This window comes from Hyaena hyaena, unplaced genomic scaffold, assembly GCF_003009895.1.
Source record: "Hyaena hyaena isolate Hyena2069 unplaced genomic scaffold, ASM300989v1 scaffold_88, whole genome shotgun sequence".
In the NCBI taxonomy this organism is placed as follows: domain Eukaryota; kingdom Metazoa; phylum Chordata; class Mammalia; order Carnivora; family Hyaenidae; genus Hyaena; species Hyaena hyaena.
The window spans coordinates 1786369-1804502 of NW_024080720.1; the positions used below are offsets into that span (position 1 = coordinate 1786369).

At 42.2% G+C, this 18134-nt stretch overlaps 1 protein-coding gene across 2 annotated transcripts in view; it reads right to left on the minus strand.

The window, feature by feature from the left end:
• Positions 1–18134, minus strand: part of COG7 (component of oligomeric golgi complex 7) — an 88703-nt gene that overhangs the window by 47395 nt on the left and 23174 nt on the right. For both annotated transcript variants that reach the window (XR_005528768.1, XM_039234382.1), the window contains exons 5-7: positions 14097–14179; positions 13164–13286; positions 7286–7484 (exon numbers count right to left, since the gene is read on the minus strand). Coding sequence is in view for 1 of the 2 variants with exons in the window: in XM_039234382.1 (XP_039090313.1) it covers positions 7286–7484; positions 13164–13286; positions 14097–14179 (405 nt within the window). In the remaining variant the exon portion in view is untranslated. The remainder of the gene's footprint in view (positions 1–7285; positions 7485–13163; positions 13287–14096; positions 14180–18134) is intronic.

Below are 18134 nucleotides of genomic sequence, written 5' to 3' on the forward strand. Positions count from 1 at the left end.
GCAAAGGAAACAACCCAGAAAACTAATAGGCAACCAACGGAATGGGAAAAGATAGTTGCAAATGACATATCAGATAAAGGGTTAATATCCAGAATCTAGGGGCGCCTGGGTGGCTTAGTCGGTTAAGCGTCCGACTTTCACTTAGGTCATGGTCTCGCGGTTCGTGGGTTCGAGCCCCGCGTCGGGCTCTGTGCTGACTGCCAGCTCAGGGCCTGGAGCCTGCTTCAGTCTGTGACTCCCTCTCTCTCTGACCCTCCCCTGCTCGCGCTGTCTCTCTCTCTCTCCTAGAAATAAATAAAACATTAAAAAAAAAAATATCCAGAATCTATAAGGAACTCACCAAACTTCACACCTGAAAAACAAACAACCCAGTGAAGAAACGGGCAGAAGATATGAACAGACACTTCTCCAAAGAGGACATCCAGATGGCCAACAGACACATGAAACGATGCTCAGCATCCCTCCTCATCAGGGAAATACAAATCAAAACCACACTGAGATACCACCTCACGCCAGTCGGAGTGGCTAAAATGAGCAAATCAGAGAACTCTAGATGCTGGCGAGGATGTGGAGAAACGGGCACCCTCCTACACTGTTGGTGGGAACGTAAACGGGTACAGCCCCTCTGGAAAACAGTGTGGAGGTTCCTCAGGAAACTAACAATAGAACTCCCCTATGACCCAGCAATAGCACTGCTAGGAATTTACCCAAGGGATACAGAAATGCTGAGGCATAGGAGCACATGGACCCCAATGTTCAGAGCAGCACTCTCCACAATAGCTAAAACATGGAAAGAGCCTAAGTGTCCATCAACAGATGAATGGATCTAGAAGATGTGGTTTATCTATACCATGGAATACCACATGGCAATGAGAAACAATGAAATCTGGCCATGTGTAGCAACATGGATGGACCTTGAGGGTGATATGCTGAGCGAAATAAGTCAGGCAGAGAAGGACAAATATCATATGTTTGCACGTATAGGAGGATTAGGAGGAACTTGACGGAGGAACAAGGGGGAGAGGAAGGGGGAAAATGGTGGGGGAAAGGGAGAGAGGCAAACCATGAGAGACTCTTGAATGCTGACAAAAACTGAGGACTGATGGATGGGGGGGGGGGGATGGGCATGGAGGAGGACACTTGTGGGGATGAGCACTGGGTGTTATGTGGAAACTAATTTGACAATAAACTATTTGTAAAAAAAATAAAAAAATAAATAATGGTATCAATCTTACAAGGCCTTCATGGAGATTACATAAAATCTTTGTGTAGCATGTGGTAACACTTAATAAATGCCAGCTCTTTTTACTGTTACTGCCCCAGCCTTTCCTCCTTCACAATTAGTTTCCTCCTCCTGGCCTCCAGCCTTCTTGTAGTTCCTCAGAAGCACTGGGCTCCCTTCGGGTCACTTCTGTCTGGAAGGACTTTGTTCTCCCTTACCCTTGTGTCTGGTCACCTCCCATTCTTCTTTCAGGACTCACTCAGCTCAAGTTACCAGGCTCAATCAGCTTTGTTTGTTCATATATTCTCCTAGAACCACTCTGCTTTTTTTCAAAGTACTCATCTTGTTTTGTAATTACACACCTATTACTATAATAATTTGGTTATCTCCCACCAGAACAGGTGTTATAGGAGAGCAAGGACTGTGTCTGATTTTGCTCAGTGTTCAGCATTCCAGTACTAGTTTGTTTGTAGTTGAGTGAATAAATTAAATATGTTGTGACCTATCCATAAGGGAGTCATGAAAAATAACTGGACACACACATATGTAAAACACACACACACAGTTGGGAACCAGAGTTCTCACTGTACAAGAGATGCAACCAGGGAGAAGGAAGGTAAAGTGGATGTGATTTAAAAGGATCAGTATAAACTGGAAATATATAGTTCCTAGCTCTGTCCACCAAAAGGGTCTAGAATCCCAGGAAGAGTGAGCACCCTCAGTGTCCAAACCTTGGTTTCTAAATACCATTTCCCACTAAAAGAAACCGGCTCCTTAGGAAAACATAGGTCTTAGGCAGGGAAAATATCTGTTCCTGGAACAATTTGTGGCAAACAGCAAGCAAGTAATCAAAGACTGATAGGGACATTTCAAAAAGATACAGAAGGCAGCCTAAAGGGGCAACTACTGTCCAAATTTGAAATATTTCAAGCATCAAAATGAATAATAGGAATAGCAAATCATACCACAATGAATAAAAAAAGAATCCAGGAATTCACAGTGATATTAAAGTAAGGAAAAGGGGGTTGCCTGTGGGGTGCAGCTGGTTGGCATCCAGCTGTTGATCTCAGCTCAGGCTGTGATCTCACAGTTTGTGAGCTCAAGCCCTGCATCAGACTCTGCACTGATGGTGTAGAGTCTGCGTGGGATTCTCTCTCTCCTTTTCTCTGCCCCTCCCCCACTTGTACACACATCCTCTCTCTCTCAAAATAAATAAATAAACTTAACAAAATTTTTTAAAAAATAAAGGAAGCACCTGGCTGGCTCAGGAGGAGCATGCAATTCTTGATCTTGGAGTCATGAGTTTGAGCCCCAAGTGGGTGTAGAGAGTACCTAAATAAATAAAACTTTTTAAAAGTGAGGAAAGAGGGGCTCCTGGGTGTCTGAGTCGGATTAAGCATCCGACTTCAGCTCAGGTCATGATCTCACGGTTTGTGGGTTTGAGCCCCATGTCGGGCTCTGTGCTGACAGCTCAGAGTCTGGAGCCTGCTTCAGATTCTGTGTCTCCCTCTCTCTCTGCCCCTCCCCTATTCATGCTCTGTTTCTCTCTGCCTCAGTAATAAATAAACATCAAAAAAAAATTTTAAAGTAGGAAAGAAAAGAAAAATCTCTTCTTTACAAAAGAAGGCCTGCAAATAGATATAGAAGGAATGACAGAAGTAGGGAATCACCATTTTATAATTGGTATTGTGAAAGTTATTCAGGCAAGATTTATCAATGGATGCTAAAGTCACTAAGTAAGTGTTCTTTGAGGATTAGTATTTTCCTATGGGCCCCAAGCATCACCCTATGGATTATTTATTAATTACAAAGAGGAAAAGGTATCTTTACAACAGAGAGATCTACTGGATACATTGGATACATCTACCAAGTGATTAATCCAGCCATCACCAATAATTAGACATTATGTGTCTCCTGATGTGATGCCACAGGAAATACACATCATCATCAATGTAGTATTCTTGCCAAAATATTTAATCCAAATTTAATCTTCAGGAAACAATCAGACAATCGCAGGAAAAGGGACATTCCACCAGAAAATTACACTGTATTCTTCAAAGATGTCAATGTCATGAAAGACAAAAGAGAGGTGAGATGACTGTTTCAGATTAAGAGATTAAAGAGAAAAGACAAAAATAAAGAGTCAAGACAACCAAAAAACATATGCACATCGATTGATCTTAATGGGAGGAAGAGGTGGAGAAGCAGCTATAAAGGCTTTTGTGGAACAAATGGAAAATTTGTGTATTAGGTGACAGTATTGAGTCAGTATTATATTGTGGGGGGGCTGATAACAGTAACAAAATATTCTATTAAAAACATTTAAAGGAGCGCCTGGGTGGATCAATCGGTTAAGCATCTGACTTCAACTCAAGTCATGGTCTCATGGTTTGTGGGTTCGAGCCCCACACTGGGCTCTCTGCTATCAGCACAGAGCCAGCTTCAGATCCTCTGTCCCTCTCTCTCTGCCCCTCCTTTCTCTTTCTCTCTCAAAAGTAAACATTAGGGGCGCCTGGGTGTCTTAGTCGGTTAAGCATCCGACTTTCGCTTAGGTCATGATCTCGCTGTTCGTGGGTTCGAGCCCCGCATCGGCTCTGTGCTGACTGCCAGCTCAGAGCCTGGAGCCTGTTTCAGAGTCTGTGACTCCCTCTCTCTCTGACCCTCCCCTGCTCACGCTGTCTCTCTCTCTCTCCTAGAAATAAATAAAACATTAAAAAAATTTTTAAAAAAAGTAAACATTAAAAAAATTGTTTTAAACATTACAGGATATAGAGACCCTCTGATTCATACAAAATCTGTTCATTTATATAACACAAAATACTGCTTCTAAATGGTGGACTGAGAATGATCTTTTTCCTTCTTTGTGTTTTCCGGGGTTTTCTATAATTAATACCTATTGCTTATTAATTATAAAATCAACTTAAGTTATCTTTAAATATTAGTTTTTCTACTTCATAATTTGTATGTTTCTAATTATACCATGTACATGCATTAATTGCCAAAATAGAGACAATGTTAAAGGCAAAATATAAATTTCGAAAATATATCTGTAGAGGCGCCAGGGTGGCTCAGCTGGTTATGCGTCTGACTTTGGATTCTGTGTCTCCCTCTCTGCCCCTCCCCTGCTCGCACTCTCTCCCTCTCTCTCTCCCAAAAAATAAAGAGTGAGAAAAAAAGAAAAGAAAGTGCATGTGTAACAATGATAAACAATGGAGAAAAAAATCTTTGCTACATCAGGCTATTTTGGGATAGATACCAAATTTTTAACAGTGGTTATTTCTAGCAAACTAGGTTTACAGGAGACTTTCATTTTGCGTTATAGATTCCTATATCATGAATTTTTATAACATGTACTTTGTTGCTTTTTATATTTAATGATATATTATTTTAAATTGTTCTTATAAATTAATCTGAAATAAGTTAAACTCTTAAAAAAAAAGTAGGCAAATGAATAAGCAATTCAAAAAAAGTTTATAAATTGAAAACTTGCTAGTAATCAAAGAAATGAAGAATCACAATGAAATATCATTAACTGTCTAAGAACCTGGTAACGATGGGGAAAAACAAACAGCGTCCAGTGCAGGCGTGGGCCTGGGGGATGGGCACCCTCAGTCACTACTGACAGACACGAAAATAGGGAGAAACCTTCTCAAGAGCAAAATATGACAAATGTCTTTAAAATGTTCATTTCTTATGGGACATCTGGGTGACTCAGTTGGTTAAGTGTCTAACTTTGGCTCATGATCTTGCAGTTTGTGGGTTCAAGCCCCATGTCAGGCTCTGTGCTGATAGCTCAGAGCCTGGAGCCTGTTTCTGATTCTGTGTCTCCCTCTCTCTCTGCTGCTCCCCAGCTTGTGCACTCCTCCCTCAAAAATATATTAAAACATTTTTTAAAAATTTAATAGATAAGTATATAAATAAATAAAATGTTCATTTCTTAGCAACTGTGATTCTTAAGCTTACCCTAAGGAATAATCAAAATTTCAGGGTTCAGAATTAATGTGTTGGACTGTTTGTAATAGTTTTATTTCTAATAGTGGATAAATTAAAGTAAGCCACAGTTGGGGCGCCCGGGTGGCTTAGTCGGTTAAACGTCCAACTTTCACTCAGGTCATGATCTCGCAGTTCGTGGGTTCGGGCCCCGCGTCGGGCTCTGTGCTGACTGCCAGCTCAGAGCCTGGAGCCTGTTTCAGTCTGTTACTCCCTCTCTCTCTGACCCTCCCCTGCTCATGCTGTCTCTCTCTCTCTCCTAGAAATAAATAAAACATTAAAAATAAATAAATAAATAAAGTAAGCCACAGTTATCTAGTGGTCATTAAAAAGCCACATCTTGGTTCTGGACAAATGTTAGAAACTGCTATACCTGGGTATGCTATACCTCAGTTCAGAGGCAATTAAAAAATCCTAATATGCTAAAACCAAAAAAAGACAACAGATAAAATTAAATACATGTTTAAAAAAATGTCTTGGGAAAACATTTAATGACATTTAAAAGAATGCTCATTATAAGGGTGCCTGGGTGACTCAGTGGATTAAGTGTCCAACTTCGGCTCAGGTCATGATCTCATGGTTTGTGAGTTCGAGCCCCGTGTTGGGCTCTGTGCAGACAGCTTGGAGCCTGGATTCTGCTTCAGATTCTGTGTCTGCCTCTCTCTTTCTGCCCCTCTTCCACCCGTACTTGGTCTCTTTCTCTCTCTCTCTCAAACATAAACAAACATTGAAAAAAAGAACTTACAAAAATGCTCATTATATTGAGCAAAGAAAGATAATTTAAGTTTGTATGCAACCATTATTTTTCAAGATGTATATGTGTGTAGGTGTATACGTGTATATATTTTTAGATATATTTGTGGAAAATTGTGTACTTATATTTGAATTACTAGGAGAAAATACAATGAAAGGCTGCCAGAGGCTCTCTCTGAATGATGAGGTTGTGAATCACTTTTATTCTCTTTTATTTTTACTTTTAGGTGCTTCCAAAGTATTTCTAAATTTAAAAAAATACTTTTTCGGAAACCTTGATAGGAATCATTAAAAATCTAAATTTCCATGGCTGGCTAACAAAGCACTTCTATGCCTTATTCTTTGGAGGGTGGTTCTCTCTTTTTCAAACATCCATCAGCAGTGGGAGGAAGGCCACCTGCCTTTTTGCTCTACCTTCATTCTACTCTGCTCCAGCAGGCAGCGTGGTCTACACTCCAGCCCCACAGACACTGCATCCTGGTCCCCTGGAAGCTACCCACATCCCCCAAGCCTTTCCCACAACCAAGATCTGCCAAGTGAGTGAGCCAAAACACCTATGAATCATCCGGAACTGGAACAATAAACACACTCCCTGGAATGTACGAAGTAATTATACCCAAATGTAATTAAAGAGAATAACTATTAAATAAAGCAAGTTAGTGACACATAGCCGCCAAACGGCAGAACAAGGCCTTCCTGAAGCGATTTCCTGATTTGACAGAAGCATGCGTCATGAGATCTGTGCTACTTAAAAGTTTATGATGCTTTTAACTTACAGGGGAAACGGCTGGGGAAACGTAACACGACATGGCTGTGCTCCGAGACACAGCTGGGGAATGCCCATCTTCCCCACAGCCACCCTGAGTCCTAACACAGCCTCGCTGCTCTTGAACACTTGCTGATGCCCTATCAAGAAGTTCCTCTAACCTAGTCTCTTCAACTTACTTTGTAGGTGGAGTTGTCTGAGGTTTTATGACATCCCAAAGGGAAGAGGACACTACCTTCCCAACGGAAGTTGGGAATTTGAGGCCACTGATGCCCACCTGCCTCTTGCACATTCTAAGTTCCTACGGAAGTGCCCATCACTCCCCCAGAGCATGCAAAGCCCCTAGGTAGCACTGGGTTTGGTTAATATGTCAGGCAGCAACCATTCCCATAATGGCAATGCTTTCATGGAAAAGGCTTCGCTATCTGCTGAGAAGGAAAACAAGGATATTCCAAATCTGTAAAATCAGTCATCTGAAAAGACAAACAAACCCAAGAAGCTTCAAAAAGAGCAAGTGAAGACAGGCCAGAGGACCGGGAGGAAGGAGTATTTACGTGGGCGGGGGAGCTGTGCCATCTCCAGCCCCTTGGCAAAGTGGGAGGTGGCATCGTAGAACTCCAGGAGCGTGAGGAGCCCCAGCTCAGGCCCGGCCCTCTCCATGCCGGAGCTGAGGCAGTCGGGCAGGGCGGGCACCAAGGCCCCCAGAGTCTGAATCAGCAGCACAGTCACCACCTCGTGGGGGTTCTTGAAAACCTACAGTGGGAGAGAGGTATCTGCGTTAGCACAAAGGCCCAAGTGGGAGCGCAACTTATAAAGAAGCAGTCTCCTGGACTGCTCTCAGAGGAATTTCTCCAACAGCTGGAAAATGGCCTCATCAAGAGCTTTAAGCCCCAAGTGTTCCTTCCTACAAACTCAAACAAGCTCAGAGAGCCAAGTAACTGGCAGAACTTGCAACTTGTCCAGAACAATTGGCTACTCCATGTCAATTGCTGGCCACAAGTGCCTTTTTTTCAAATTTATCACATGTAGGATTTAGATGGCTACCAAAATCTGGCCAGCAAGGGCTGTGAAGATGATTGCGCGAAAACTAAGAGTGCATGGAAGGTGGGGAATAAAATAGAATTAAAAAAGAGCAATTCACTGAATCAGGGTTGGAAGACATTTAGCCAGATTTGCATACCAGCCCACAGCCACCTCTCCCCTTGACACAGACCTTCCGTTAAGATGGATTTATCTTTTACTCTAAGGACTACCAGGAATAGTGTATCAAGGGCCTTTTAGGCTTTTTTAAAAGTTGGGGTGCCTGGGCGGCTCAGTTGGGTTGAACGTCCGACTTAGGCTCAGGTCATGATCTCACGGTTGGTGGGTTCAAGCCCCACGTTGGGCTCTGTGCTGACAGCTAGCTCAGAGCCTGGAGCCTGCTTCGGATTCTGTGTCTCTTTCTCTCTCTGCCCCTCCCCTATTCATGCTCTGTCTCGCTCTCTTTTTCAATAATAAACAAATGTTTAAAAAAATATTTATTTTTGAGAGAGATAGAGAGAATGAGCCTGCGTGGAGGAAGAACAGAAAGAGAGGGAGAGAAAGAATCCCAAGCAGGCTCCTGTCAACACAGAGCCCGACATGGGGCTCAGTCCCACACACTGTGAGATCATGATCTCAGCCAAGATCAAGAGTTGGACGCTTAATTGACTGAGCTACCCAGGCACCCTGGAGGCCTTTTAGGTTATAGATTCACTTATTCACTAAGAGTCTTTTCTTCTGTTTCATATACTATTGATCTTTTGAACAAAACTGTAAAAGTGTATATAGTACATTTGGAGAGGGGTTCTCACAGACTTCCCTGTGCTGACTGAATGATTTTTTATTATAATGTAACTTAAATATGCACAGACATGAAAACAAGATATAAGACTGTTCTTAAGTAACTCTATGGCCAAAAATGTATAAGCTTAAAAACTATAAAATCAATAAACTCATATTTTTATTAGAAAATACCGAGATGAGTGAAAATGAAAACACAACTTTCCAAAAGTTATGGGATAGAGCAAAAGTAACGCTAATAAAAGGGAAACTTTTAGCTGTAAACACATAGATTAAAAAAGAAGAAATAACTCAACAAGCTAACTGCACACATTAAGGAATAAGAAAAAGAAGCAGCCCAACCCAAAGCTAGAAGAAAGAAGGAAATAATAGAGATTAGAGCAGAGGTAAATAAAATAAAGAATAGAAAGTTAATTTTAAAAATCAATAGAACTGGTTGCTTCTTTGAAAAGATCAACAAAACTGACAAACCTTGAATTTGTCTGCATGCTTCCTCATGAGAGCATTAGGGTTAAAGCCTTCTGGGCAGGGAAACTACATAGGTGATGTTTTGACACCAAAATTCTTTTTTTTTTTTTTTTTACACCAAAAACCATTCTTAAAACAGAAACGCCATCATTCACTCTATTGCTCCAGACTCACTACCTTCTTGAGAAAACCAAACTCCTGCCTTGAATTCAGTTCCTCCACCGTATGGTGCCCCTCCCCCCACAGCAGCACCAACACAAACTCTCTGATCTCCAGCCAATGCCTTTCCCTATCCTCAAACGTGCTATTGTCAGAAAGTCAGAAAGACCTTCAGATACCACCCAGCCCAATGTCTTCATTTGACAGAAGAAACCTTTTGCTGCGAGAAAAGAAGGGACCCAAGGAGGAAATAAAAATGGGCCTTCTAGAAAAAGGAATGCTGACTCTTCACTATGAGAATTTCCTTCACACTTATCTCCTAGTCAGACGACCTGGGGCAGGGGAAGAATTAAACTAATTAGTTGGTCAGCTGAAACTATAAAGTCATATCATAGACCTTCAGCTGTAGCATTTTTACCCATTTCAATTAAAACACACTGGTTTTTTTATGCTCAGAGGTGTCCCGTGTCCCTTGAAGAGATCTGGCAAAAAGAATGGTCAATGGCCAGAGAACCACCACAAAGTTCAGAGACTCTAAGACCAAACTTATAAACTCAGGCTATAGAAGCAACCTAAATGGCCCACCTGAAAACAATCTGACCTTACCTCACATCATGTGCAGGACTAATTCAAGATGGGCCTCAGATCTTACTGTAAAAATTAAACAAACTTCTAGGGGCACCTGGGTGGCTCAGTCAGTTAAGTGTTGACTTTGGCTCAGGTCATGATCTCATGATTCATGGGTTCAAGCCATGCATCAGGCTCTGTGCTGATAGATAGCTTGGAGCTTGCTTCAGATTCTGTGTCTCCCTCTCTGCCCCTTCCCCATTCACACTCTGTTTCTGTCTCTCTCTCAAAAATGAATAAACCTTAGAAATTTTTTTTTTTTTAAGGAAACTAAACAAGCTTCTAGAAGAAAATACAAAAGAGCATCATTGCAATTTGGGGGTTGGTGATGATTTCCCACAAAACAAGAACCATAAAAGAAAAAATTGATAAATTAGGCTTTCACAAAATCAATACCTCTGTTTAGGCCACAGACTGGAAGGAAGTATCTACAAACTATATCTGACAAAGGATTTTTATCTGGAATATATAAAGAATTCCTACAAGTCAATAATAAAAAGGCATTGACAATAAACTATTTGTAAAAAAAAAAAAAAATTAAAAAATAAAAAGTGATTTCCTAAAGAAAAAAATAATAATAATAAAAAGGCAAATAGCCAATTTGTTGTAGTGAGCAAAAGATCTGAGCAGACAGCTCACAAAGGAAGATATAAACACATTGAAAAGATGCTCAATATCATTAGTCATCAGGAAAATACAAATTAAAACCACAATGAAATACTACAACACGCCCACCAGAATGGACTAGCTTAAAAAGACTGACATCACTTAACATAGGCAAAGATGTGGGGCAATCCAGACTCTCGCACACTCATGGGACTATAAAAAGTACAACCACTTTGGAAAAATGTCAGGCAGTTTCTTATAAATCTAAACATATACCTGCCCAATGACTTAGCAAATTCCACTCCTAGGTATTTACCCAAGAGATATGAACATATGTATTCACAAAAAGACTTAGAGAACAATGTTCATTAGCAGTTTTATGCATAATGGCCCCAAACTGGAAATACCCCAAGTGTTCATCAGTATAAGAATGAATAAGCCAACTGTGGTATATTCATACCACGTAACAGTATTTGGCAATAAAAAGGAACAAACTACTGATTCACACAACATGAATGAGTCTCACAAACATGCTCAATGAAAGCAACTTTGCAGGAAAACTATACACTATATGACTCCATCTATTTAAAATTCCAAAAACAGGGAGCACCTGTGTGGCTCAGTTGGTTAAGGGTCCGACTTCAGCTCAGGTCATGATGTCAGGGTTTGAGTTTGAGCCCTCTATCAGGCTCTGTGCTGACAGCTCAGAACCTGGAGCTTGCTTCAGATTCTGTGTCTCATTCTCTCTCTGCCCCTCCCCAACTTGTGTTCTTTCTCTCTCAAAAATAAATAAATAAATAAAATTTGAAAATGGGGGCACCTTGGTGGTTTAGTCGGTTAACCATCCGACTGCACCTCAGGTGATGATCTTGCAGTTCATGGATTTGAGCTCCATGTGCTGACATGCTGGCTCTGTACTGACAGAGCTTGGAGCCTGGAGCCTGCCTTGGATTCATCTCCCTCTCTCTCTGCCCCTTCCCTGCTTGCACTCTGCTCTCTCTCAAAAATAATAAAACACAAACAAAAAATAGAAGGGGTGGGAATGAAAAAAAAATTTAATAAGAAAAATTTTAATTAAAAAAATTTTCAAAAACAGGCCTAATTTATGGTGGGAAAAAAATCAGAGCAGTGGTTGCCTTCAGGGGAGTTGGAATGACTAGGAAGGAGCATGAGAGAACTTTCTAGAGTGATGGTAATGTTCTCTGTATCTTAACAGGGATCAGGTTATACAACATTTATCAAAATTGATCACATGGCATATTTAAGATCATTGCATTCCACAATTTTACCTAAAAAGGCGGGGTGAGGAGCAAATATTGAACTTTAGTTAATAATACACATGTTCAGAACTAAATAATGCTTGCAAGTTCCTTTGAAAGGAATAAAAAAATAAGACTGGTCAATGAATGGAGAGGTACATGGGAAGATGGGCAGATTTATGATAGAGCAAACATAGCAAAATGTTCACTGCAGACTGCAGATGTGAGTACATCGGTGTTCATCATGCAATTCTTTCAACTCTTTTATATGTTGGAAATTTTCCATATTATAATACTTGGGGTAAATCAGAAAGGGACACATTTATTGTGGTGTGTTTGTTTTTCTTTTGCATTATACTGAGCTTCAGATGACGGACGCTTATCAGGCTTTTAGTCCCCTGAAAAGGAAACAGACCATGGACCAAAAGCATAAATTAGCAGGGTTTATGGGATGCGGCCCAAACATAATCTGAGAAGTCTAAATCCTCTTTCTTAGATGACAGAGGGTATTTGCACATTGGATGTAAGTTGGTTGTATCTTCACAACACAAGGGACAGTAAAAGAAGGCAAGGACAGAGAAATGAAGGTGCATCACCAGGGTCCCTGAAAACCGACAACTATGTAAGTACTGTGAAACGTCTACAGGAGGCTGTGTTCCGTGTTGCTATGACCTGAATCTGAGTTCGGCTGGCTCCAGGAGAAAGCAATGTGGGGATAGAAGAGAGCTTTAAACACTGGGATGGACGCGACCCTGTACAAGGGATTCTCTCCAGCTACAGTCGCATTCATTCCAGCGGTGGACGGATGGACACTGCAAGAGTAATTCACAACGAATTTTGAAAGCAGACCAAAACCCAAGCCACACCATTAACAGGCCCAGTAAGTCACAGCCTCTTCTCTCCTAAAACAGGGCAAGAGGATCTGGGGCACCCCCTGGCATCGAGGCAGGGGAACAATGGTTCATCCCCTGGATGGCGGAAGATGCCAAGAGGCTCTGGGAAGACAAGTGATGGGCAGCTTCCACTAGAAATGAAGTTCTTCTGTCTCACGGGTGCCCTAAGTCGGAGGGCGCCTGTAAAACTGTACTCTTCCTCGAGCCCTGGGCATACCATGTGAACAAGGGAAACTAGCCTTAGGCCAGGTCAATTTTCCCTGAAGTTGAGATAAAAACAATCCTGTTCACTCAAACACCACCTGACCGAGGGCCTCCTGCTTTTAGATCAGAAGATAACAGCCTCCAGGAATTCCACAGGCTCCCTGGGCGAACAACACGCAACACTGTCACATTAGATTCTATTTAAGATACAGATGAGGACGATAAGAAGAGTTTTAAGGAGACTGAAAGATTTTACTGCCTTGGGTTTTGAGGCTTATCTTTAACTCCTTTGGTGATGGCAGCAAACAGGGAGGCTCCTACAGCAGCGCTTGGAGCAGAGGAGAGAGCACTGTCAGGGCAGCCCCCCATCCCCTCAGAGCCAAGCGAGCTGTTACCTGCGAAGCCCACTGGATCTGCGTGTGCCAGGCCCCGAGCAGGGCATCATAGAACTCGGTGAGCCGCCGGTCCAGGGGGAGGTCGCTGTGGCACAGCTCTTGCCAGGTTGCTAATAGCCGCGCCTGCAGAGGCAGAAAGGGGACCCGCTGAGTGGCTTAGATGCCCCGCCCGCTAGCGCTGCCCCCCAGCAAGGCCAGCGACTTCCGCTGCCTACTGACCCGAGCAGTTGGGTGCCCGCTGAGGACCATTCGCTTCAGAGGCGAGGGAAAAAGAGAAGTCACAGCCACCTGCTCTGATCATCAATCAGAGCTTGAGTTCGTTCCCCTCCCAGTGTTCCTTTCTTCCTTCATCTTGTCCCAACAGCTCGCCAAGGTCCTTGGCGCTGGGTGTGCTACACTCTCCCCGACAGACCTTCCGGGTGCTCGTGAGTGTGCGCTTCATCTTCATGTCCCAACACCACTGCTTAAAGACGCATGAGGTTGGACTCGAAGGAATTAAGTTAGCCCGGGAAGCTGTCAGGTTGTTGTTTTTTGTTTTTTGTTTTTTTTACCTAATGTCAACAACCCTAGAAAACAAAAAATTCTTATGGCTTCCGGAGGGCATCATAAGGCCTAAGAGACTACTCTCCCTTGAAAGACAAGAATGGGAGGAATTACAATACCTTTTCAGTCTATAAATGAAATCCAGCTATAAACACAAAATATGCTGAAAACTGAGGGCTTGCTCCCCACCCCACCCCACCCCACCCCCACCTCCCAATGCTGGCAAAGAAACGAATCCACAGGCTGGACCAAGATCACCCCCTATTGGCTAATGAAAAGAAGGGCCACAGGGCGAGGAGACCAGCCGTCTCTCCCTTGGCGTACAAACATTGGGGTTCTGCAGCCCCATGCTGTACACGTTACACCACATATGCACTCCCAGCTTCTCACCTTGTGACATTTGTAGTAGTAGGCGAGCAGCTGAGGCATCCGGTCAATTTCGGTAAACACCTTCACAAACATCTTGGACTGATCTGAAGGAGAACAACATAAAACATGCATGCGTCGTTACCAGCTTTCCGGTTGCAGGCAAGAGAAAGAGTTTGCTAGGCTACGTGTGGGTACATGTAAGCTCCTGCTTGGAACTTCTTACCTACACAGTGGATTAACTTGTGAATGGAGAATAAGAATATGAAAAATAAGTCAAGATAAGGGCAGAAGACATAACTCAGACGCCGCAAGTCTTGGCTTGTTTAGATAATGCATCAGTAAGCATCACGGACAGGGTTGAATCGTACATCAGCAAAGTCATTGCTGTATGTGGACGGTGAAATGAGTTCAAATCAGGGCTGGGACTGGGGTGGGGGCGGGAAGGGGGGGGCGGGTAGGGAAAGCCTGGGCTGCAAAATCGAAGGGGACTCTCATTCTCAGGGTTGCACAAGGGCAGGGTGCGAGCCTCCTTAGATTTTTGTGCTTTAGGCGTTTCACCTGCCTCACCTCATCCTGGCTCTGACTAGAATCATGAAACGTCAGCGACAAAAACATATCTAAAAAACCATAATGGACCTGATTTTACAGGTGAAGAAAGTGCAGCCCAGAGAGCTTCAATCACTTGCAGGTCAGTGACCAGACTGCTCAACCACAGCACTGACTGAACCATATGCAACCACTACTATTCAATCAATTTGACCCACAAGCATAGCAATGTCATATGACTCAATCTAACATTTATATGAACTAAAAAATGCTGACATAAGCAGACCTCCTACCTGGTGCTGAGAATCATGATGTTCTTTGCCAGTCCAGGGCCTTTGTACTTTATCTGGGATGATCTTTCTGGCTCTCTGTGTGGTTCTCTCCTTATTAGGAGGGCCTTTGCCAATCAATTTAGAATTTAAAAACCTAAACTAGGTTATTTATTTATTTCCTATCCTATCACATCTCCCCTTTGGTAGAATTAATCAAAATCTATATTATTCTATTTAGTTACTTGTGTGATAATTTGTCTTTCTCACCCTTAGAAATACAAGCTCCATGAGGCTGTGACCTTTTCTGTCTTATCTCACACTGTTCCCAGAAATTAGCGCATCATACTACAAAAATATGTATTAACGGGGGTGCCTGAGTGGCTCAGTTGGTTAAGCACTTGATTCTTGGTTTCAGCTCAGGTCACGACCTCATGATTTGTGAGGTCAAGCCCCAAGTCAGGCTCTGTGCTGCCTCTCTCTCTCTCAAAATAAGCTTTTAAAAAGTAAATTAATGACTATTTAAATAGCATTGTTTTTCAGCAATATAAATAGCATGTTCATGGTAGAAAAAATGGAAAACAAACAAAAAACTGCCAACAATCCTATTGCATTCTGTAAAACAGTCAACATTTTGGTGTGTTTTTAGATCAAAGCAGCTATGTTTACAAGTCTAAATATATAATCACAGGTTGAAAAAAATCTCCACTGGATAGAGTAGAACTTGTTATTTCTTAAAACAAAAAATAAAGCAGGAACTGGTGATACAGCAAACCCAGTTAGGAAAAGTGTTGAAAAACTTACAGGTAACAGGTGAGTCTTTAGCCTTATAGAGGAGTTAAAGTTTTTCAAGGTTAGTACATTCAGTCAAACACAAATTTGTAATACTACGGAAAGTTCTTGACTTAGACAAAAGAAAGAAATAGGAAACTTACTTTGGCAATCATAATGCAGAGTTCTAGCTCTTGCCAATACCACGGACTCAACGCACAAGGCACTGCTTGAGCACCTGCCTGGGGAAGAGCCACCTGCTGGGTGCTGGGGGGGGAAGAGGGGAGACGGGCAGGGGTCTGGTGGTGGACGGGCTGTTGTGCAACCACACCCCACTGCCCTTCTGCTGACAAAACTCTGGCTGTTCTCTGAGGGACAGTGCACCTGCCTCTCATTCTCCCATTTTCCTTTTTTTTTTTTTTTTTCAGAGCAAAATATTCAGTTTCTATTACTAAATAGTACCATTAGCACTTTCCTGTAGCTGCTGGTAATTACATATACATAAGACTGAGCAAATATCACTGTCTTTATCAAAGAATAGTGTTATTACTTTTTTGGTTTTTGTTACCAGTTTTAGTGAGGAACAGTTGATATAACATCACTGTATACGTTGAAGGCATAGAGCATGCTGGTGCTCTATGCCTTCAACATACGATCCACACATATTGTGAAATGATTAAAACAGATTCAGCTAACATCCATTTTTCTCACATAGATAAAATAAAAAGAAAGAAAAAAAGAATAAAGGTCCAAAAAATTCTTTTTATGATTAGAATTCTCCAGATTTACTTTCTTAACAACGGCCCTATGTATCATACAGCAATGTTAGATGTGATCATCATGTTGTACATTACATCCCTAGTACCTGTTATCTTATAACTGAAGTTTGTACTTTTTTTTTTTTTTTGTAAGTAGGTTTCACGTCCAATGTGGAGCCCAACATGGGGCTTAAACTCCCGACCCTAAGATCAAGATCTGAGCGGAGATCAGGAGTCAGACGCTTAACTGACTGAGCCACCCAGGCACCCCTGAAGTTTGCACCTTTTGGCCATTTTCAATTTAAAGGTTTCCAGTGAAGGTGACTACTCCAGGCTCCAGGGTATGGCCAGCACCAGGCCTCAAATCCACCTGATCAGAGAAATTGATTCAGAGACGCAAAAGCCTGCCCATCAATGCAGTCAAGATTAACCCTGGGACCTCTTCTTAAGCTCTGAGGATGGAACTTCAAGGGCTACACGTAAAGTGCACCTGGAAGTAACACCAACACACAGAGAGAGCCAAAAAATGGCACGAGAGAGACTGGGTCCTAATGACATAGTTTGTGTTCCTGGATCAGCAACTTCTCAGTTCCATAAACAATATAATCTCTCTTTTTGGTTTAGGCCAGTTTGAACTGGGTTTCTGTCACTTACAACCAAAAGAAACCCAAACTGATACAAGGCCTCATGGGAATGAGGTGGAGTCTCCAGCCTCTATGCCATCTACCCAAAGTGTAATATGTGGTAAATGGATTCTTATTATATTAAATTAATAACTGATTTTGGATTATAAATAAGGCAGTATAATAGACGTATAGCACCAATGGGAACTTTCATTTATGTTGCCTTTGTGCATGATTTCGCATTCTATTTAACGTAAGGAAGTGCTTCTCACACGATGCCCTGCACACAGGAGATATGTCATAATTATCTGTTAGATGAAATACATGGGGAGAAATGCTCTTAAATCTTGTCCTAAAATACTTCCCCCATTGCATCAACCTCTACAACTTTGCCCTGTTTCCTCCTAGGTATAGACATGGAAATCACCCCCTTCCGCGATGCCTGAGAGGGCTTTTCCCACTCTCTGTCACTCATTCTATATATGGTTGAATGTGTCAATAAATATAAACAGAGGTGAGGAGAATATGAAAGACCTTTGATATACGAAGTAGGTAATAACATTAAAAACAATGCACTCTGGATAAGCTAGCTCCCTTTTACATTCACACTTCTTCCAAAGCTTTTCCATTGATAGAACCTCACTTTAACCTTGTACAATCCTATGAGGCCAGAAGATGGAGAAATTGCCAACAGCATAAATAAGCCAGTCAAGATCACAACTAGAAGGGCCGAGACCACCTGTTGGTCAGGTTCTTGAGACTTCATCTAATTCCATCCAACTTGACAGCTGTCCAACATGACAAGTGACAAGGAGAGAGCTCCAGAAGGAAAGTCTCTGGGGAAAAGGGGAAAGGAACTCAGAAGAACACCTTACTCACATTTTGGGAAAAAAAATGAAGGACTGTGGATGGTAGCAAGAATGAGAGGGAATAGGAGTGCCTGGGTGTCTCAGTTGATTAACTGTCTGTTAATCTCTGCTCAGGTCTTCATCTCAGAGTTCTGAGAAGAAGGAAGGAAGGAAGGAAGGAAGGAAGGAAGGAAGGAAGGGAGGGAGGGAGGGAGGGAGGGAGGGAGGGAGGGAGGGAGGGGGG